Source organism: Eretmochelys imbricata, chromosome 20 (assembly GCF_965152235.1).
Source record: "Eretmochelys imbricata isolate rEreImb1 chromosome 20, rEreImb1.hap1, whole genome shotgun sequence".
Taxonomy (NCBI): domain Eukaryota; kingdom Metazoa; phylum Chordata; order Testudines; family Cheloniidae; genus Eretmochelys; species Eretmochelys imbricata.
Genome location: NC_135591.1, coordinates 9,831,152 through 9,852,836, shown reverse-complemented (window position 1 = coordinate 9,852,836; position 21,685 = coordinate 9,831,152). Strand labels below are relative to the sequence as shown.

Genomic DNA, 21,685 nt, shown 5'->3' with positions numbered 1-21,685 from the left:
TCCTGCCACTAGCAGTGTTCCCATTCCTTCCCTCCAGTCTGGAGGGTGAGCCGTGGGTTGGCTGCTGGGCAGCTCCAGCTGATGGCTTTGTTATGGACCAGCTCTGCTGGGGCTGTTTGACTGCTTGACTCTCTGCGGGGCGCTGCGATGACTGGATCTGCAAAGTTACCCGAAGCTCAATTAGTTCATAAGATGTTACAGTAACCACGGCAAATAGGTCCAGGTGTTTATAACGATGAATGTTGCAATAGGTGCAGAACACAAACAAACCACCGCTCGGTGTAAATCAAGGACGGTGGGGAGATCAGACTTGGTGAACAAGCAAATGTGGGAACAAAGTTAGCCATGCCAAGCATGGCCTTACAGAAATGGATTTCACTAGTGGACAAAATAATGAGGCTAAAACATGTCACTCACTTGTACTCCTTTTTGGGGCTCTTAAAAGACAACTTTGAAAAAAAAAGAATAATCTTCCCCCAGCGCCTCCCCTGCCTGCAGCTCTGCAACTCAGCTAAGACTCTTCCTGGGGGGAAGGCCGGCTGGCCTTGCTCCTGTTTGGGGAACTTTGTCTCTACCTGTGAGTGCTGAAAGTCATCCCCTTATCCTGGCATCCAGCCCTCAGCCCACCAGTGGGGATAGCTAATTACTAGCACCCCAAAGGCACGTAAGATCCTATATTGTATTCCCTTCCCGGGTTATTTTCTGCTTTTCATCCAAACTTGCCTTGCCTAAGCAGAAAGGATCCAACCCAATGACAGCCCTGACCAGACTGTAACTAACCAGGCTCCAAGCAGTAGGTGTCATGGTTGATTTGCCAGCCAAGCTACCTACTCGTAACTAACCAGCAGTCCAGTTCCAAAAACATCAGCAAAAGCTGTATTTCATCCATCTTTTCTATCCCGTCTCTCCTCCACCTTGGCTCTGTCTGTTAGAACAGGCCACAAGATTTCCCCTCACATCAGGCCTGAGAGTAAAATTAACCTTTTCCTTTTCATTGAGGAAAGATTGTTCTGAAAATAAGAGACTGGTATTTTGACTCCAGAAGGAGAGAGACTGTGGAAACGCTGGCTTTGATTTCTTGTTCTTTCGTGTGTTTAATCAATAAGCTTCCAATGTGAACGCATGCTCCTGGGTATGCCCAATGCCCGCTGAAGCTATCTCGTGCTGTTTAACACTGGACAGTGATGGGGTTTAAAACCCCTTTCGCTCTTCAGGCCTTTGAGATCAATATCCGTACAACGGTCAGGGATTAGTGAGGGACAAGGAGCCCTGTCATAAATATAAAGGGAAGAGTAACCACCTTTCTGTATACAGTACTATAAAATCCCTCCTGGCCAGACGCAAAATCCTTTCACCTGTAAAGGGTTAAGAAGCTAAGGTAACCTCGCTGGCATCTGACCCAAAATGACCAATGAGGGGACAAGATACTTTCAAATCTGGAGGTGGGGAAAAAGGTTTTTGTCTGTCTGTGTGATGCCTTTGCCGGGGACAGATCAAGGATGCAAGCCCCTCAACTCCTGTAAAGTTAGTAAGTAATCTGGCTAGAAAATGCTTTAAGTTTTCTTTATTTTGGCTTGTAAATTAGCTGTGCTGGAGGAAATGTGTATTCCTGTTTTTGTGTCTTTTTGTAACTTAAGGTTTTTCCTAGAGGGATTCTCTATGTTTTGAATCTGACTGCCTGTAAGATTATCTTCCATTCTGATTTTACAGAGTTGTTCTCTTATCTTTTTTTTTTTTTTGTTCCTCTAATAAAGTTCTGATTTTTAAGAATCTGATTGGGTTTTTTGGGTCTTAAAAATCCAAGGGGTTTGTGCTCATCTTGTTTATTCTCAAGCCTCCCCAGGAAAGGGGGTGTAAGGGCTTGGGGGGATATTTTGAGGAAATAGGAACTCCAAGTGGTCCTTTCCCTGTTCTTTGTCTAAAACACTTGGTGGTGGCAGCGTTTTACCTAATCCAAGGGCAAAGACTTTGTGCCTTAGGGAAGTTTTAACCTAAGCTGGTAAAAATAAGCTTAGGGGGTCTTTCATGCGGGTCCCCACATCTGTACCCTAGAGTTCAGAGTGGGGAAGGAACCTTGAAAAGCCCTAAGAGCAAGGTGCACCCTCACAACATCCCCTAGAGACAGACTGCGAGGGTCAAAGCCCTAGGCCCTGTTATAGGCTGACAGGCTCTTTAAGAGCAGACAGGGCCCAGCCACCACCTAGACTGATTAGCTGCCTCCTAGCAGAGACCTGGTCCATATAAAGGGTTCGTCTCAGGGAGAGACTCAAAGGAGCAGGCAGGTTGTGCTGTACAGAGAGACTTGCCTTAGTCCTAGCTGGAGGGCCTGGGGAGTGCGGGGTTGCAGAGAGCAGCCCGTGGGAGCTGGCCAGGGCTCCGGGAAGAGTAGCTCTGGGAGCCTGTGCCCTGTACAGGTGTGTCTGTGCTGTGTCTGGGAATGAGCGACTTCTCGCTGCTTCCTGGTATATCCAGCATGACCTTGCCTTTCCTGCTGCTCCAGTCCCTTACTCAAAAGAACCACACCGAGAACAACAAACCACAACCTTTTCTTTACCTGTGAATCTCCGGGTATCTACGTTAACTGTATATAAGTGCCCGGAGCGTGACCCTTCGCTAACCAGCAAACTGAGTATAGATCCAGCCAACTATGTCACTGTGACGCTCCCCAGCAGTACCCAGGCCCTTCGCTACCACTTGCTCTTAGCGTGAGAGCCTTGTCTGTGCCTGCTGTGGATCAGCTCCGTGACTCCACCAGCCTCTGACAGCACAAGCCTGGCCTCCCAGGCCTGCGCTGGCCTCGCTCTGTCTGTACAGGTCAGCGATAGGCACACACCAGCCCTGAGTGCTCTGAGCGTCCCTCTGGAGGGCTCAGCCCTGATCCAGAACAATCACAGAACCCTCCAAGTCTCTGCTCCCCAAGGAACAGTGCACACCAGCTCAGTGGTTTGAACTCAGGATCACCACTCCGCTTAACACACCGCACTTAGCTACAGCCACAGTGAAAACGAGAATGAGTTTATTATCAGAAACGCCAATGATAGTAGGTACGAGGACTGGAAACACAGGGTTACACATGAAACAAAATCATAACTCGCTTTCTAGAGCCTCAACTTAACCCACAAGACAGGCTGTCTCTTGCAGCCTAGTTTACCCCCAGGCCTTTTCAACCAGCATGGCTGGGATCCCCCTTCATCAGATCGACCCTGCTGGCAGCTTCTTGTCACCAGAGTGTTTCTTTGCGTGCCCAGAAATACCAGAGCAGAACTCTGATCTTCTCCTGAAAACAGGCCCCCATCCCCCACTGTCTACCTCTTCCTGTTCCTTTGCTTCTGAAATCTCTGCGAGCTCTTCATTAGCATTTGACTCACTTCACCAAGAGACTTCTGGTGTGACACACGCAATGCACCAAGGCGATAGGGTCTCCCACCTCCCGTCTGGAGGAGTTCGTCTCCAAGCATGACTGAGCGGCTTTTAACGATAATGCTTAGAGAACATCATTTTCAGCATATATCCAGAACTCCTCACATATTTTCTGCACGTATGTCTCACAATGATCGATGTGTGTGACACAGGCTGTAAGCAGACGCCTCACAGGGCTTTGTTTTGGTGAACTCAGGGCAACCCTGTCCCTCTATGACCCCCACTGCCAGCTGGCATCAAGTGGTCCTTGAGTCACAGGGGTGGGGGGCAGGTTGGTATCTTCTCCAGGAAGGGGAGTGTTGTGGACACACTGAGAGAATGGTTATTTATCACTTATGTTACAACAATACCTAGATGCTCAGACAAGACCAGGGCGCCAGGTGCTGCACAGACAGAACAAATGCGAGTCACGGCCCCGAGGACTTTGTGGGTTAAGGAGGGACCTAGCCGTGGCAACAGCACAGACCAGCTCTGCACTCCATCTGGGGCCAGGTAGTGTCATGAGGGCAGCTCTCCAGCAGTCTAACGAGCACCAGCTTTCAGTTCCCTATCTGCATCATCCCAGAGTGGGGCGCTGGGGAGGGATTTGAAGCAGGATGAGCTGCTGGCTTTATGGATCCACTCAGGGAGCTTCTCCAGCGTGAGGAGGGAGGATGGAGGGGACTGTGGGGAATCAGGCTAAGGAGGGTGGGGTCTCTCTGACCTTGTGACATGATAGTAGGTGGTGAGACGTCGGGGGCTAAGCTGTGCAAGGTGGAGGGGGGAAGGGTTTGCCCGGGAGAGGAGAGACATCTGTGTTGGAAGAGGGGTGGCCAAGGGAGGGGTGCCGGGGCCGGGGCGACGACCCAAGCAGATGACCTTAGCAGCAGCATTCCAAATGGACAGGGGAGCGCAGGGGAACTGCAGGCATCCAGGCCAGAAGGGTCATGTGGTAGCTGCGGCATTAGGCGAGAGTTCGGGCCAGGTGGGCAGAGAAGGAAGGTCACAGCTTGGCAATGCTGCAGCAAGACGTGAGATGAGACAGGAAACACTGGTCATACATGGGGAGAGGGTGAATGGCATAATCCGAACCTCGCCTCTGGCAGCTCTGTCTGACAGCATGAGCCTTCTCACCTTGTGTGAGGCGACAGCTGGCAGGGAGATGCCTGAAGCTACTTCTGTCTATGCAACACGTGAGTTACCTGCAGCACCAGAACATCCCAACGTCAGCTCTACCTAGGCAATTATCCAGCTCATCATCCTCATACCGAGCACCTGCTTCACAACCTCTCCTCACCTCCCCTCTCCCCCATGACGAGGGAACTCCTATCCCTGTTCTATACAGAGGCACAGGCTGAATTAAGTGCCTTGCATAAAGTCATCTACCGACTATGTGGCTAAACTGGGAATTGGACCCAGCTCTCCCAAATCTTAGTCCAAAGCCTTAACCACACAGCCACCCTCCTTCATCCCCTAGGAAATGGTCATTTCACTGCAACACAATCCCCAGACAAATCCCTTGACAGGTTAAAAACAGAAACTAACAAAGAGGAAAGCGCAGTTAAGCATCCAGGAAAGAGAGCGTGCCTGGAATCTGAACAGCTAATTGCTGGCTGTGAGCTCCTACTGAAGAGACCCAGAGAACGTGGTCGGGTTCTATGGGCTGTGAGATCCTATGGAAGAGCCCTGGAGAACGTGGTTGGTTTCTATGAGCTGTGAGTGCCTATGGAACGGCTCCGGAGAACCTGATCGGGTTCTATGAGCTGTGAGCTCCTAACGAAAAGCCCCAGAGAACATGGTCAGGTCTATTGGGATTTCATTGTGTGCTCACTGAAAGGACTCTTCAGAGCCTGTAGGACTTCCTAGATAACGAGGGTCTGTCTTGAGGATTTCAGCTCCATTTTAGAGTAGCGACCCTGTTCTCTCAAATCCTACATGGTGGATCATTGTCTATTACACCTTAAAGGAAAAGCAGCACGTGGGGAGCGAGCACCCATGCCAACACTAACAATGAATAGGACTAGTGACCATCTACATCTAAAGGTCACAAAGGTCACGTGGATGGGAACTAAATGGGCAGAACTAATGTTAGGGCTCTGTGTTCATTACCCCAGATCCCAGCTCTGTGCCCCATTGTAGGACCAATCTTTTGGAACACTCTGCATCTGGACAAATACTTCTTAGCAGCGTTAATTAGACCAGGGTAATGGGACATTACACACCAAATAAGAGACATCCCTCAAAAAACAGGACAGGTGGCCTCCCTAATTAGAACTAATGTTGGGCATTAAAGGTGACCCCAGCGCAGGCAGAGTGCAGCCCTCTGGCCACATGTGGCTGGGAGGGAGAGGATTCTAGTCCTTAAAGGATCCCACTGATACCCCATGTACTCTGTCCTCGCTGTGGGAAGGAACCAGGGTCCAGCCCATCCCAGAGGCCTCACCAAGAACTCAGGGATCTAGGGCCACGGAGGGCTGGTGAGTCTCACCCGCTGAGGACTCTGGAAATCAATAGCTGGAGGATGGCTGCCCTCTATTTGCAATGAGCGTGATATACGGTGGAGAGGAGCAATTGACATGCCCCCAGGGGGAGGGGATGCTGATCCAGCCCTGATCTAGGAGGGGTGACCCCCCTGCCCCGCCCCGCCAAGGTACTTAGCCCAGCCAGGCTAACCCCACAAGGGTGCGGCCCTTGATCCACTATGACAGCTCAGTCAGAGGGGCAGCTGTCCTCAGACTGAGATGCACAGGGGGACTCGGGTCTGCTCTGCAAGGCGTGACACCGCCCAGCTCTGGCTCCCAGCAGTAGGCCATTCAGGACCCATCACAGCTACCACAGTTGCCGGCTGACGGAACCTCTCCAAGCTCCCGTGACGTATGGGAGTGTGCCAGAGCGGGAGCCGTCAGTTGTCTCCAGTCCACCAGGTCCTGAGCCTCTGAATCCCAGCTGTCTGGGGAAGCAGCGCGAATGGCAGGGCAATAAGTGGAAGTGGGAACCCACCTGCCTCGCGAGGAGTCTGGGCCGGGATCCAAAAAGAGGGGGCAGAGAGGAAATGCCCCCCAGAAGTGACAGCCAAGGCAGTGCCGGTGCTGGCTGACCCACTCTTCCTTGCAGGCCCCCCTCCAGTAAACGGCTCGGCTCTAAGGCATCCAGCAACCTGCTGTGTCACCCTCATGGCAGTTGCTGACAGGCTGTCACTGGGTAGGACACGCCAGAGACACTGGAGAGGGCTGTGAATGGCACCGAGAGAGTGAAGGCTCACCCCAATCAGTGCAGCCCACAAGCCAGCGGCTGTCCCAGACAGAGGGGCCCGGCTACACTAGGGAAACGGCATTTTGCTGACACTGGCCGGGAGAGCTGCATTCCGTCCCTCCGTGCAGCAATGCAACTGGGCACTAGGCTGCCCCAGATTTGTCCATGGACCAGTGTGACCCAAAGAGCCCCTTCCCAGTAATAAGGGGAGAGCCTAGCATGATCTGGCCCTAGGTCCAGCCCCACCTCCCTCTCTGTCAGAGATAGCCACACAGGCTGCTCCTGGGAGCTGGCTGTTTCTCCATCTGCACATGGATCCGAGAGACCTGCCAGGAGTCTGGTACCAGAGTGTGGCAGGTAAATCCAGGGCAGTGTGGGGAGCAGGGCTGGCAGTGGGATGGGATGGAGCGGTGCAGCCATGGTAGGATCCAGAGTGGGACACGAGTGACTCCCAGTGACCTCACAGCTGTTACTGCCAGGGGGACTGGGCCCTGAGGTCTCAGTCCAGCTTCTAGTGTCCATGGTGGTGGCCTGTGCCCACTACCTTGCCTCCTGGCTGGGATCTCAGGCTCTCGGCTGGCTATGAGCAAGCCCTAATCCTCAGGGGGACTGGATGGGCTGCACTCACTGTGCAGCTCGCTGGGTAGAAGCGGGGGAGGGCTCCAGGCTGCCCAGGACAGGGCCCTGAACTCACATCGCTCAGATGGGCTTCTTTAGACAGGTCAGGGGAGAGATGCAGGCAGCCCAGAGAGAGACAGACCGACCTGACACTGAGAGAGACAGATGGACAGCCATGACACACATACACACACACAGAGATGGACGGACAGCTCCCTTCATGTCTCAGGAGCCAAGCTCATTGTATGGAGCAAGATAATGAGCTTGCACCCATCGCTCCTCCCTTTCAGCTGCACCTACAGGAATCTGGGGCCTAGCGCTTGTGCCAGAAGGAGGGAGGCAGGACTCCTGGGTTCCATTCCTGGCTCTGCCACGGACCGACTGGTGACCTTGGGCAAGTCACTTCCCCTCCCTCTGCACTGCAACTTCCCCCACTGTAACATGGGGATAACAAGGGAGCCCCTCCCTGTGGGCTCATTCGTGTCCCCAAGCACCTGGGTCCCGAAGCCCAGGCTTCTCTGTACTCTGCCACTGAGAGCAGGTCATCCTCAGCTGGCAGCTCCGCAGGTCCTAGCGCGTACACCAGAGAGCTGATCCCCCCTGTGTGCTCCAACACAGCCCCTGCCTGACAGCTGAGCCAGCTGCAAATTCCAGCATGACACAGACCCCTCAGCAGCTGGGCTTCCTTTGCCCCTGTGTCAAGCCCCAAGTCATGCCTGGGAGGGGTGGGTTTTCCTGACCTCAGCATCTGGCTCTCAGCCTCAGCCCCAGCCGTGTTATCGCCCCACAATCTGATAAGGCCCGTTGGGCAGCGCTGGGTGTTTGATTACTGTCCTTCCACGCCTGCTGAAGGTGAGTAACCCCATTACCATTCTCCTCACCCCTCCATTCTGCCAGGAACCAACCTCCGGTCCTGCTTCCCTGTAATTGCTTTGTGGCTCTGGAGGCATTCGCTCTCTCACTACCGGTGCAAAACGAGTTGCACTCACTCCTTATCCGTGCTGCACTGCTGATAATAAAGCCATTAACTCGGCAATGAAAAATCACCCTGCTTACATCCCTCTCACCCTTCCCCACTCACTGGCTTCACTGGGTGGGCAAATACAAGATCGCTTTCTCCACCACTCTAAAGCAGCCACCTCTGGGGTTGAACACAGAAGCAACACAACAGGAGAGGACCCATGGGTGCACAAGGGAATATTGGTGATGTTGCTGAAATCAACACCCATCCCAGGGCCAAAACCCAGACTAAATATCGACCTAGTTACACATCCATGGCTCCGAAATGGAGAATCAGAACATCCCTGGCCCAGCATCTCCCTGGAGATCATGGAACAGAATAACCCAGTTCCCTCCCGTTTCCAGCTTGACGTTGTTTGAAGATCTGGCCCCACAGCGCCACTGCACAGTTCCGACCTGCCCGAATACCCCAGGTGAGCCCAAAGGGGCCAGCATGGCAACTTGCCGGACCCATCCCACCGTCTCTGAACACGCTCCCGCCTGTAACACGGTGCCCATCCCAGCTGTACAGAGAGGGGCTCCCCCACAGCAAATGCAGCCCCAGATGTCCCTGTCTTTAAACCTGCCATAGCACAAGGCAGCACCTAGCCAGAGGTCTAATGTGCTGTCTGCTACTGCCCCCTGGGGCTCATGCAGGGTATGACCACCCTGACCCAATTACCCAGGTACTGATATTCTCCCAGCTCTGCTTGGGGCTCTTCTCTGCAGATAACACCACACTGCCCAGAGACCCAGCCCTCCCTGGGTGTTTCTCAGGCTTGTCCCCCGGCTAGTCCCCATCAATGGCCCTGGGAAGCAGAAGCAGTAAAACAGGACAGCACCTAGATGCACCCATCCCTCCTGCCTGTGTTGGCCAAACTCCTGGGGATCTGCGCCGGTGGCGTCCATCCTCTTGCACGTGGATCAGGACACATGGCTGTGTCTCCCAGCCCTGCACACCTGTGTCTTGCTCCCAGCAATGCTCCCTGTATGCTCCTCACCACTGCTTGGACCCCAGCCGAGCGGGCGTTTGCATGTAGTGTGCATTTCCCTCTCCAGGCCCCTCAGTCCGGGCTGGGCCCTCTGGCTGCTAGAGGCACCATCCGGGCCTCCCTGCTCTTTCTAGCCAGGTGCCTGCTAACACCACACTAGTTCTACTGCAGCAGCCAGTTCCTTCCTCGCAGGTTCTCCATGCTCTGAGGGTGCAGCCCATCCCCCTAGGGAACAGCGGAGGGCCTGGCTCTGGCTGAGGGGACGAGGGATGGATACAGCAGCCCCGGGCATGCTGGGGACAGAGCTGCCAATCCCACCTGCATCTTCCCCACTGCTCCTGCATGCTCATCCCCCATGACAGTGCCACAACCCCAGCTCTCGAAGCATTGGGCCAGCCCAGTCCTGCCTGCACAAGGACACTGGGGTCAATGGGGGCATGGAGGACAGGACCCAACCAGCAGCTCCAGGCAGCTCTTCCCTATGCTCTCTATGGTTCTTGGCTCCCCTCCATCTCTCACTGATCATCACTGGCTCCAGCTGCATGAGTCTAGCCCCATGGTCCATCTGCCACGTGCAAATGGCATCCAGGCCTGGAGTGACTCATTCCCAGCCCTGCTGAGCACCTCCACATCTGACAGGCCTCAGCATGACAGATTAGCTCAGCCTGCAGATGGCAGATGTGTGCTGCCATCACAAGATCCGGTGGCTGGAGCCCCTGTGTGATCTGCCTGAATCCAGCCAGGGTGACACTCACCCCCGCAGGGGGTGTGGCACGGGCCAGTGTGCCACATGGCCAGATCCAATGTCCTCCTCTCGGTGCTGTGAAACCCATCTTGCTAAATGGAGCTGGAGTGGGGTTCCCAGCCCTCTGTCCATGGTTCTGAAATATGGGCAAGTGCTGGAGTGTGCTTCTCTGGCAGCGTGGGCATGTTCATACCCAGCCAGCCCAATGCCTGGCCACCACACACCACTACTTGACTGTCTATGGACTGCTGTACAGTAAATACCCTACTGCACCTCTGCATTCACACCCTGCATCATTAACATACACCCTGCCCGGCATTCACACCCTGCATCATTAACACACCAACCCTGCCCAGCTCTGCATTCACACCCTGCGTCGTTCACACCCTGCCGAGTTCTGCATTCACACCCTGCATCAACACACACACCCTGCCCAGCTCGGATTTCACACCGTGTCATTAACACACACATCCTGCCCAGCTCTGCATTCACACCCTGCATCATTAATACACACCTGCTCTGCTCTGCATTCCCACCCTGCGTCATTAACACAAACCCTGCCTGCATTCACACCCTGCATCAACACACACCTGCTCTGCTCTGCATTCACACCCTGCATCATTAACACACACCTGCTCTGCTCTGCATTAACACTCTGCATCATTAACGAACACTCTGCTCTGCATTCACACTTTGTGTCAGTAACACACGTGCTGCTCTGCTCTGCATTCCCACCCTGCATCATTAACACACACCTGCTCTGCTCTGCCACTACCCTCAGGCCGACCTTTCAAATATCAGTTCAAAGGATGGGTCCCATCTAACAGGCATGTCCCCTTGGTGCCCCTGAGGACCCCACAACAGCAGCTCCTTTAGGCTGAAAAGGGGGCCCAGCCAGGAAAGCACAATTTGAACTGGCAGCCACTAAACACAACCCTGTGAGCCAACGCCTTGGGAGGGATCCGCCATGCCAGAACATTCCCGTCCCCCAAAGCCAGCAGGAGCCCACCGTGCTCGTACACCATGTCACGCCCCCAGGGACCAGCGCAAGAGCGGTATGGACCTGTCAGGGCCAACTGTATCTGCACCTCCCAGCTCTGCCCAATTAGGAGGTGCCCGTGCTGAGCCCAGGGCAAACTCTGGCTTACAGGGTTAAGTTCATCAAGTCCCACAATGTTCTCCAACCCCAAGGACACAGCGTGTGTTTCGACCTCTCCACATGACAGAGCATCCCCAGACCCTGCCACCCTGGCAGTGCAGCGTCCCTGTCCAGAGCAACGGTGCTGGCCGGGCTGGGGGCACAGCGCAGGGCTGAGCACAATACGCCTCACGCCTCGGCAGTGCTCGGTGCAGGTCTGCCTAGCCCGAGAGAGGCCCCCAGCTGACCTGGGCACCTGCCTGGGCACCTGCTCTCCAGAGGAGACTCCACTCCCACCCAGGGCTGGAGGTCAACGATCCCGCCAGGGCCCTGGACACAAGATTGTCCGGCCAGGGCAGCCCTGGGGACTGTGGGCTGAACCACAACCCACTGATGGCAGGGGAGTTTTGCCACCAAGGCCCATAGGGCTGAGATGACACGTCCCCAGGGTGCTGCTCTGGCCAGTCACCCTCTGGTAGTGGACCCCTCCCCCGGGGCTTATGCCCCCAGCACAGCCTCCAAGAGAGGCCCACCCAGCCCTGGCACCGGGGTGGGAGTTGTGTGTGGGGGGGGGTGTCTCCATTTCTTACCCTGGGTCTCTGCACCATACGAGGCCTGGGTTCCCTCAGGGCAGGGCAGAGGGTTCGCGGCAAGCTCTGAGCACTTCTCCCCTCTGCAGCAGCCCCCAGCAGCTGCAATCACTGGCCCAGGCCCAGGCAGCTACTCGCCCCCAGCACTCCCCGCCTGGAGACTGCAGAGAGTGACCCGGGGAGGCTGCTGCTGGCCGGGAGGATGCCGAGAGCCCTGCAAGGCGACAGTTCAGACAGACCCAGACTCCCTCTGTGGCGGGCAGGCATCCAGCATGGCCATCTCTGCAGCATGGGCAGGGGCTAAACTCAGACCCAGAGTTTCCATCACGCTCATGGATAAATATTAACCCAGGTGCAGAGGAGAGATCTCTGGTTCATCCAGCAGCAGCACCCCTCGCCCATCCTCGACTGGGTCTGCAGACCCCCGGCCGCCGCTCCTGAGAACCTGAGCCAGGCAGCCACAAGGGGGCTAGATAGGAGTGTCAAAGTGAGCTGTGCTGGGGGTTGGAATGGAGCTGTGATTTTTGTCTCTTGCGGGAGGGAGCGTCTCCCACGTGACTGGACAAACCCCCTGGCCCACGGTTAGGAGGCTGCGGGGCGTGGCACACGCTGCCGCATGCTGGATCCCCAACTTGGGTAAAGGCTCTTGGCAGGAGGAGGGCCGCCCTGGCCAGTTGCCCCAGGGCCCTGGTGTGGAGAGCGGCGGGAGGCTGCCCGCCCAGCAGCCCACCCTGTTCTCTGACCTGCCTGCCTAGCCGCAGAGCCCACCCACAGCAGAGAGAAGCACGAGGGTCGCCCCCACCTTTATGTCTGTGTCTGGGGTGACAAAGTCCTTCAGGCACTCGATGGGGCCCATCAGAAACGGGCAGCGGTTGGAGAAGACCTGCAGCGAGGAGAGAGCCAGCTCTTGAGATGGCAATGGACACAGGTCGCCCCCTTCTCATGTAGCAGCCCCTGGCACTTGCCCCATTGCTCTTCCCTCCCTCTCTGCATCACAGGACGTATGAAGATGCCCATACAGGTGCCAAGCTCCCTTCCCTCTGCCCTTCCACCCCACAGACTCCAATGGTATTGCACAAACTGTGCCAGGAGCACTTCACCCACCACTGATATGCAGCCACCGCTGGGGTGGGATGTGGCAGATGTTTAACAACTGCCTAGCAGCCAAGTGCAGGAAATGAGCAATGCAATGCTTGAGGCTCTCCAAGCACCACACAGGTGTTAGCCAATGAACCCTCCCCGCAGCCCCCGGAGAGGGGCTGGGGCCAGTTACTGTCCCTGCTTTCGAGAAGCCACCTGGGCAGAGCTGGGATCAGCTGCAGGAGCGTCTGGCCCCAGAGGCCTGTCCTAGGGAGGGATGCAGGACACTCACCACTCCTGCCCTGCTACGTCCCCAGCAACAATGTGGCTGGGGGGGTCAGTGACTCCCCTCCACCGCAGCCCCATAATGCTCCATGAAGAGTGTGAAAGGCCAGCTCCCCAGCCCTGCCCCACACAGCTCCGATGCTGCCTTCCAGGCTGGTGCATAGTGGGAGCAGCCAACTCCTCCGCCCCTGGCCTGGGGGGAGTGGCTGGACCATGTGGCTCTCATAGTTGTCAGAGGCAGGGGTGACACAAAGCAGTCCCTCCCCCATTTCGGGTGCTCTCTGATCACACACTAACACTTGCCCTCCGACACTTCCATGGTTGTGTACTAGGGGTGGAGCCAGGGGCAGGAGGGGGCGGGGCTAGAGTGTCACGCCCACACATATTTTGGGCTGTGCTGCAACTCAGCTCGGCCGGCTACAAATTAGAGCAACCCCCAGGGCTGCTGCTCTAAGGGTCTGCGTACACTGCCATGAGACACCAGCGGCTGGCCCGGGCTCGCGGGGCTGTGTAACTGCGGTGTAGACATTTGGGGCCCTCTCACTTCGCTTGGTAATTCACCCTCTGGAGCATCCTAGAGCCACCAGGGCTCAACACAGCTCACCCCCCGCTCGCCCCACAGAGACTCTCACTCCAGAGACACGAGACGATTAACGGATGAGCAGGCCACAGTGGTTCCATCTCTCGATGGGCCGTATCTGCGTGCCTCACAGTCTCCCCACGCATCTCTGTGGGGTGGGGAAGGGCTAGGATCCCCATGGGACAGATGGAAACAGAGGCCCAGAGACCCACACTCGCAGGGTCACCCAGGGGCGATAAAGCAAGGAATTAAACCTGGATCTCCCAAGTACCATGCTAGTGCCCTGACCACTGGACCTGTCTTCCTCTCTTCCCGGCCTCATGTTGCCAGCCACAGACGGGACAGGCCCAGCCTTGCGTGGGTGCTCCCTGCAGATGGATCAGCATCTCCCTCGCTCAGCCCCCCGAGACGGGCCACCCTCGGCCTTGCACCCCCCTGAGATGAGCTGGCCCTGGCCTTGCACGGCACCTGCCCTAGACGGGCCAGCACCCACCTCATGCAGCCCGGTCTGTGCCATGGAGCGGAAGCTCAGGATCTCCCCAATGATGGTCATTCTTTTCAGTACATTGTCCGCAGCTGGGGGAGAGCAGGGAGCGGGAGTGAATTGCAAGGACACACAGGAGATGGGGCTGCAAATCACACGGAGTACAACATACCCCTTGGCCTATGCCTGGGAACTGCTTACATCTCACTAGCACCCCACACCCCAACCCCCAGCCCCCCTCCTGAGCCCTCACCCCAAGTTCTGCCAGTGCCCCTCACCCCAACCCCCAGCCCCCTCCTGAGCCCTCAGCTCTGCCAGTGCCTCTCACCCCAACCATCAGTCCTGTTCCCCTCCCCCCGCTATTCCCCACCTGAATCTCCTCTCCATTCAGCGCTCATTGCAGCTCAGCCCTGAACTCCATCCTCAGCCGGCTGTGGATCGGGCAGGGGGTTCCATGCAGATGCCAGGGAGGGGGCTATGGGGGCAGGGGAACGACACTTACACGTCAGCCTGGGCAGCAATGATAACATCTGCTCAGGTTTGTAGAAGTTGGAGCGGATCTGCACCAGCACGTCCATGTTCTCGGTCACCAGTTTCTGCAACAGAAACAATCACCATGGTAAATGGGGGCCAGCCAGACCCAGAGCCAGCCAGAGCCAGAGCCAGCCAGGCCCGACTGACCCAGAACCAGAACCAGCCAGGCCCAACTCACCCAGTGCAAGAACCAGCCATGCCCAATTCAGCCAGAGCCAGGGGCTGCTGCCATGGGACTCTTCCCTGGTATCAGTATTTTGCCCAGTGCCAGCACCTCCAGCTCTGAAGGGAACTCCCAGACACGGATGTACTGAGCCCCGTATAACAATCACATGAACCTAGGAGCGGTGGCCCTGTGCTCCCCGCAGTTAGCTGGGAGCTCAGGGGATATCTCCACTGGGGACACAGCAAGTCAGTGACAGGTCTGGCAATAAAGCCCAGGAGTCCTGGCTCCCAGACCCCCTTGCCCTACCCCGCTAACTCCACACCGCTCCTAAAGAACCCAGGAGTCCTGGTTCCCAGCCCTCCTGCTCTACTGCGCTAACCCCATACTGCTCTCAGAGAACCCAGGAGTTCTGGCTCCCAGCCCCCCAGTCTAACCCACTAACCCCACACCACTCCCAGAGAACCCAGGAGTCCTGGCCTCTCTGCTCTAAGCACTGACTCCCACTGCCTGCCCAGCCCACAGCCCTGGGGAGTTGAGTGCAGCCAGCAGTGGCCCCTCCTGCCCCAGCCTCCTACCTTCAGCTCCACCACCTGCGAGGTGACATGCCACATGAGGTTGTCGCTCAGGAACTTCATGCCATAGGGACCCAGCAGCTCGGCCAGCGCCCGCATCTCTGGAGGGAGGGGAGCGGATCATTCACGGGGCGTTAGCTCCTTCTGGCCTGCTTGGGTCACGCCCAGGCCCTCGCACACCCCAGAAAGACTTGTCGTCCCCAGAGCCGTCCCGCCGCTGTGCGTCCCCAGCCCCATCTCCGGAGCCGTCCCGTTGCTGTGCGTCCCCACCCTCAGCCCCAGAGCCGGCCTCCGCCGTGCATCCCCAACCCCGTTCCCAGAGCCGGGCACCGTGTATCCCCATCCCCGTCCCCAGAGCCAGCTGTCCTGTCACCGCGTGTCTTCACCCCCCGTCCCCAGAGCCGGCTGTCCTGTCCCCGCATGTCTCCACCCCCCGTCCCCAGAGCCGGCTGTCCTGTCACCGCGTGTCTCCACCCCCCGTCCCCAGAGCCGGCTGTCCTGTCACCGCGTGTCTCCACCCCCCGTCCCCAGAGCCGGCTGTCCTGTCACCGCGTGTCTCCACCCCCCATCCCCAGAGCCGGCTGTCCTGTCACTGCGTGTCTCCACCCCCCGTCCCCAGAGCCGGCTGTCCTGTCCCCGCGTGTCTCCACCCCCCGTCCCCAGAGCCGGCTGTCCTGTCACTGCGTGTCTTCACCCCCCGTCCCCAGAGCCGGCTGTCCTGTCCCCGCGTGTCTTCACCCCCTGTCCCCAGAGCCGGCTGTCCTGCTGCCGCACATCCTCACTCCCGTCCCCAGAACGAGCCAGAGCCAGCTGTCTCACTGCCGTGCAGCTCCCTCTGCATCCCACCGTCATGCGGCCCCATCGTCAGGACATGGAGCTGCCACAGCTCACCTGAGATATCTGAGAACTCCTCTGCACTGAAGCTCTGCTCCCCCTCCTTGGGGACACTGATGAAGGCCTGCATGGCAGGAGAAAGCACAATAGCCCCAGTGCTGGCCTGGCGCAACAGCGCCTCCAGGTACCTACATGGAGCCAAAGAGCATCCACTTACACCGGACAGCCAGGCCCCAGCACTGTTCTCCCAGCCTGCTCCTAGTCTGCCCTGCCAGAGCCCAAACTCCCTTGTACCGGTGTGTGAGCATGGGATGGGATTGAGGGGCACTGGAAGAGCTGTGTGGGGAGCCCAAAGCTGGGATATCAGGGGACTGCGGGTCAGGACTGAGGGGCACTGGCAGAGCTGGCGGGGAGCCCAGAGGTGGGATAGCAGGGGGCTGCAGGTCAGGATTGAGGGGCACTGACTAAGGGAAGCTCTCACATGGGCAGCCTGCCCCCTCGTTGGCTCTAGAAGTAGGTTTTTGTTCCTTCTCCTCCCCTGCCCTATTTGCCCAGAAAGTGCAAGGTCGAGGGGCTTGTGTCTCCCATTGCTGCCCCATACAGGGAAGGGCCACCCGTCGCTCTCCAAGCACCGGCTTTCCAGCCCCATGGAATCCCCAGGTGCACAGAACCACAGAAATGTGGGGCTGGAAGGGACCACAAGAGGCGACATAGGCCAGGCCCCTGAACAGAGGTAGGGCACCGGGACCGTCCCTGACAGGGGTTTGTCCAACCAGTTCCTACAAACCTCCAGTGATGGGGATTCCACAACCCCCTCAGAGCCTGCTCCAGAGCCCAGCGACCCCAAAAGTCAGGAAGCTTTTCCCACTATCTAACCAAGATCTCCCTGGCTTCCTTCATGTCCCATCAATGCACATGGAGAACAACTGGGCATCGGCCTTATTCAGAACAGCCCTGACCGTAGCTGAAGACTGTTGTCAAGTCCCCCCTTGGCCTTCTCTGCTCTACACTTGACATGCCCAAGACTTTCAACCTCTCCTCATAGGTCAGCTTTTCCCACTTCCCCCATCCCTCCAGGCATCTCGCAGGCTCTCCCGCCCCACGGCCCAGGGGTACTCAGGGCTCTCTCCTGCCCTGTGGCCCAGGCCAGGCTGCCCCCAGCCCAGGCACCCACCAGTTGGTGTAGATGGTGGTGAGGGTCTGCTCCCCGCTGGAGTCCAGGGGCTGTGTCTGCTGAAGCAGGACGCTGCGGATGATGCGGCTGGCGTCCACACACGTGAACTGCCCCAGCGACTGGATGAAGGCGATGTAGGAGCGCAGGCCGACCAGCACCTCCGAGGGCCGCGCAATCTCCTGCGTAGCCTGGTTGTAGTTGGCCATCCACACGAAGGATCTGTAAGGGGATGTGGGGCTCAGAGGGGGCCCAGCACAGACCCCCACAACCTCCCCCCTGAAAGCACCCAGCCCTCCTACCGTGTTCCCTCCAAATGAGCATCTCCCAGCATAATTCAGCTCAGAAGCTGGCTGGGGCTTGTGGATGTAACAGCACCCATGGCCGAGTCAGTCTCCCCTGCCGGAGGGCCATGGGCAGGGACACGCCGCATCCCCTCCCGAACTGTCTGCCTGAGGGCCATGGGCAGGATCACGCCACGTCCCCCTCCCCACCTGCCTGCCTGAGAGCCATGGGCAGGATCACACCATGTCACCATCTCCACCCACTCGAGGGCCATGAGCAGGGACACACCGCACTCCCATCCCCACCCGCCCGAGGGCCCTGGGCAGGGACACGCCGCTCCGCTGTCCCCACCCACCTGCCTGAGGACCATGGGCAGGGACACGCCGCACCCAGCCAGCCAGCCAGCCACGGGGCCCACATACCTGTTGAGCCGCGTCTCCAGGTGGCTGCTGAGGTACTCGGCAGGCGTGACCACGTGCTCAAACACGGTGAAGCTGGGGACATGGTTGACGCTCAGGGAGAGCTCGCTCAGCATCTGGTGCAGCTTGTCCATGCTGGGGGCAAAGACACCGGTGCGGTCACCGCTCACCGCAAATGGCTCTGGGGCCCGGGCCCCTCTCCCACACCTGTCAGCCCAACGCACCCTAGTGCTCAGACCCCAAATGTGGTGGGATCATTCAAATGAATTGGAAAGTGGACAGCCTGGACGCCTGGGTTCACCATCCCCTATGCTCTGTGAGGGACGACGGGCATTCTGGACACTTGGGTTCACCCCATCTTCGCTCTGAGGAGCAACAGGCAGCCTGGATGCCTGGGTTCACCCCACCTCTGCTCCGAGCAGCGATGGGCAGCCCGGACACCTGGGTTCGCTGCCACCTGCGCTCTGAGGGGCAATGGGCAGTCCAATGAACCAAGTGTATCTCGGGCAGCGGGCAGGCTGGGAGTGCTTTTGAAGGGCCAGGTACCAGTGTCGCTTCCCGGATCTGAGCCATCAGCCGCTCTGGGGACCCAGAACCTGTTCCCCCACTGCCCCTGTACCATCCGAGGCACAGGGGGAGGAGTCCTCTGAATGGGAATGGCCCCCCCAGGGATGGCAGAGCAGCTCTAATGCCCCTTGGGAGCCCCCCATGGTTTCGGCTTACTTGGTCACCACAATCCGGTCCTTCCTCTGGCTCTCGGCCCCCGGCTTGTCCCGCTCCGCCTCCCCCTTCTTGGGGGGCTGCTTGTGGGCCTTCTTGTTCCGCGCCTTGCTGATGGTGGAGGCGCAGTGTTTGGGCAGCAGCTTCCCAGGAGATTGAGACAGGGGCACTGAGTGAGGGAGGGGCTGGGAGCTTGGCGGGCCAGGATTTGGCAGCCCCCCGGATGCACATAGCGTCCCCTCCCCGCATGCCCCAGTCCTGGTGCAGGACACACCTGTGACTGGGACAGCACGGCTGTGCCCAGGGTGAATCCCACCTGCCTGGCATCTGGCTCTCCTTGCCACAGAGCCGCTGGCCACGCTGTTGCCCACCCCCCACCGCCACCAGGGATCAGCAAGCTGCGTCACTGGCCATCTGGTTCGCTGACAAGGCTACATGACTCCAACCACGGCCATCTCCAGAGCCCCCAGCACCAAGCAGCCCTGCAGGGGTTTGCTAGCCTGGAGAGCAGCCTGTGGAGGGCCGGCCACAGCCCTCAGCCAGTGTGCCCGGATGGTGAGCAAACCTGGTACACGCGACTGCTGCTGTGTGTTCAGGTGCCCCAGGCTGGCGCCTCAACCAGGTACCCCACCCAGGACTATGCCACACCCTGTGCCCCTCACCTGCCTGCTGAACCCCAGGCTGGAAGCTCACCCAGGCAGCCCACCCAGTCACATGCCATGCCCCAGAACCCCCCATTGCTCACTGATGTGCCCCCAGTCTGGCAGCTCCCCCAGCACCATGCCACACCCCTCACCAGCTCGCAGAGGGGCCTCCATGCTGGTGGCTTCCCCGGGGCCCCCAGCACTGTGCCATGCCCCCCACCTGCTCGCAGAGGAGCCCCCAGGCTGGCAGCTGCTCCTGGCACCGCCCCCAGGGTGGAAGCTCCCCCGGGCACCCCCCAGCACCATGCCATGCCACTCACCTGCTCACAGAGGGGCCCCCAGTCTGGCAGATCCCCTGGGCACCCCCCAGCACTGTGCTGCACCCCTCACCTGCTCACTGAGCTTGCGCTGCTCGGCACACGCGTCCATGATGCAGTTGGCAGCCTGCTTGGCGATCTCCTCTAGGAAGTTGTTGCACAGACCCAGGCTGCAGCTCTTCAGGTGGGGATACTGCGGAGAGAGGCCAGGGACGGCTCACGGCTCTGCCCCCCACACCTGGCACCTTCCAGCCACAGATCTCAAATGCCAGCTACTGAGCTTCTTACCCCATGGGGGAGGCAGTCGGCACCCCTGCCCCTCCTCCCATGCATTGTCTTGTGTGTCCCCCGCCTGCTCCTCACCGATGCATCTCCCCTCCTCCCCTCAAGTTCTCCCCACATGCATCATCATGCATGCCCACCCGCCCTCCCACAGGGGGTTCTCTTCCCCTCTATATTGCCCCCCGTGTGCCCCACCTCCCCCATGCATACCGCGCATGCCCCCAGCGACAGTGGCACGCACCTCCTCTGGGCACATGGGGTGGGTGCAGTGGGCAAAGTGGCTGCAGACGAGCGGGAAGGCGATGGTGAAGCGCAGCATGGCCGGCTCCTCCATGGTCAGAGCAAACAGCTTCTCAAAGGGGCGGATGTAGAAACTGTCGGGTAGAAGGACACATCAGCGCAGGTGGGGCAGGGAGAGTCTGCCTGCAAATCTGTGTGTGCACACACACGTGTCTTTCCATGTAGGCATGTGCGTGTGATTCTGTGTTTGTGTGTATATGTGTGATTCCATGTGCGTGTGATCCTTGTGTTTGTTTGTGTGTGATTCCATGTGAATGCGATTCCATGTTTGTGTGTATGCATGTGATTCCATGTGCATATGATTCCGTGTTTGTGTGTGTATGTGTGTGATTCCATGTTTGTGTGATTCCTTGTACATGTGATTCTGTGTTTGTATTTATGCGTGAGTCCATGTGTGTGTGATTCCGTGTTTGTGTGCATATGCTTTTTCACGTAGGTGTGTGCATGTGATTCTGTGTGTGTGTGATTCTGTATTTGTGTGTATGCATGTGATTCGATGTGTGTGCGATTCTGTGTTTGTGTGCGCACGCATCTGCCTTTCTATGTAGGTGTGTGTATGTGTGTATGATTCCGTGATTGTGTGTATGTGTGTGATTCCAGGTGCATGTGGTTCCGTGTTTGTGTGTGCGCGTCTGATTCTGCGTGAGCAGCACCACCCCAGCCCCTTCACATCCCGCTCAGAGGCCTGGATCCCACTGGCTGCTGTGCCCTCTGCAGCTGCCATCTCTGTCCCTCAGACCCTGGATCAGTGGCTGTGCACACGTGTGTGTGTGGTTCCCTATGGGAGGGGTGTGGGTCTGAATGGGCCGAGCCCAGGGCCTGAAGCCAGGCCTTAGCAATGCTGTTGGGCTAGCTGCACCAACTCTCCCCACCCACCATCTGACTGTCCAGGGTTCCCAGAGCGATCCCTGCTCAGAAATATCAGCGAACAGGCCTCACACCACGGCTCCGAGGGCAGCAGATCCTCTCCGGCAACACATGGTGTGATGGGGAAACTGAGGCACTGATGGGGTTGAGGCAGGCCCAGCACCGGCCCCGGGCTCTGGGCGGTGCTGGCCTGCCCGCGCCAGGTGCTGTGCATACACACCAGAAGGCCGACAGATCCGACGTCTCCACTACCAGCTCCTCCAGTGAGTCCAGCATCTTGGAGTGGAACATGATGAGGTTCATCACACGGCCCACGTCCGGGCTCTCACGCAGCTGCATGGGGGCCTTGGCCACACTGGTGTAAGCCTGGGGGACGATGGGGGGGGGCAGAGAAGTGGGTGAGAAAGAGCCC

General features: G+C 58.1%; 1 protein-coding gene across 2 annotated transcripts in view; it reads right to left on the bottom strand.

The window, feature by feature from the left end:
* Positions 1-21,685, bottom strand: part of NCKAP1L (NCK associated protein 1 like) — a 71,094-nt gene that overhangs the window by 18,314 nt on the left and 31,095 nt on the right. For both annotated transcript variants that reach the window (XR_013348460.1, XM_077838403.1), the window contains exons 16-26: positions 21,494-21,639; positions 20,348-20,480; positions 19,898-20,017; positions 18,867-19,006; positions 18,147-18,278; positions 17,443-17,661; positions 16,326-16,456; positions 15,438-15,535; positions 14,665-14,758; positions 14,172-14,254; positions 12,536-12,616 (exon numbers count right to left, since the gene is read on the bottom strand). Coding sequence is in view for 1 of the 2 variants with exons in the window: in XM_077838403.1 (XP_077694529.1) it covers positions 12,536-12,616; positions 14,172-14,254; positions 14,665-14,758; positions 15,438-15,535; positions 16,326-16,456; positions 17,443-17,661; positions 18,147-18,278; positions 18,867-19,006; positions 19,898-20,017; positions 20,348-20,480; positions 21,494-21,639 (1,377 nt within the window). In the remaining variant the exon portion in view is untranslated. The remainder of the gene's footprint in view (positions 1-12,535; positions 12,617-14,171; positions 14,255-14,664; positions 14,759-15,437; positions 15,536-16,325; positions 16,457-17,442; positions 17,662-18,146; positions 18,279-18,866; positions 19,007-19,897; positions 20,018-20,347; positions 20,481-21,493; positions 21,640-21,685) is intronic.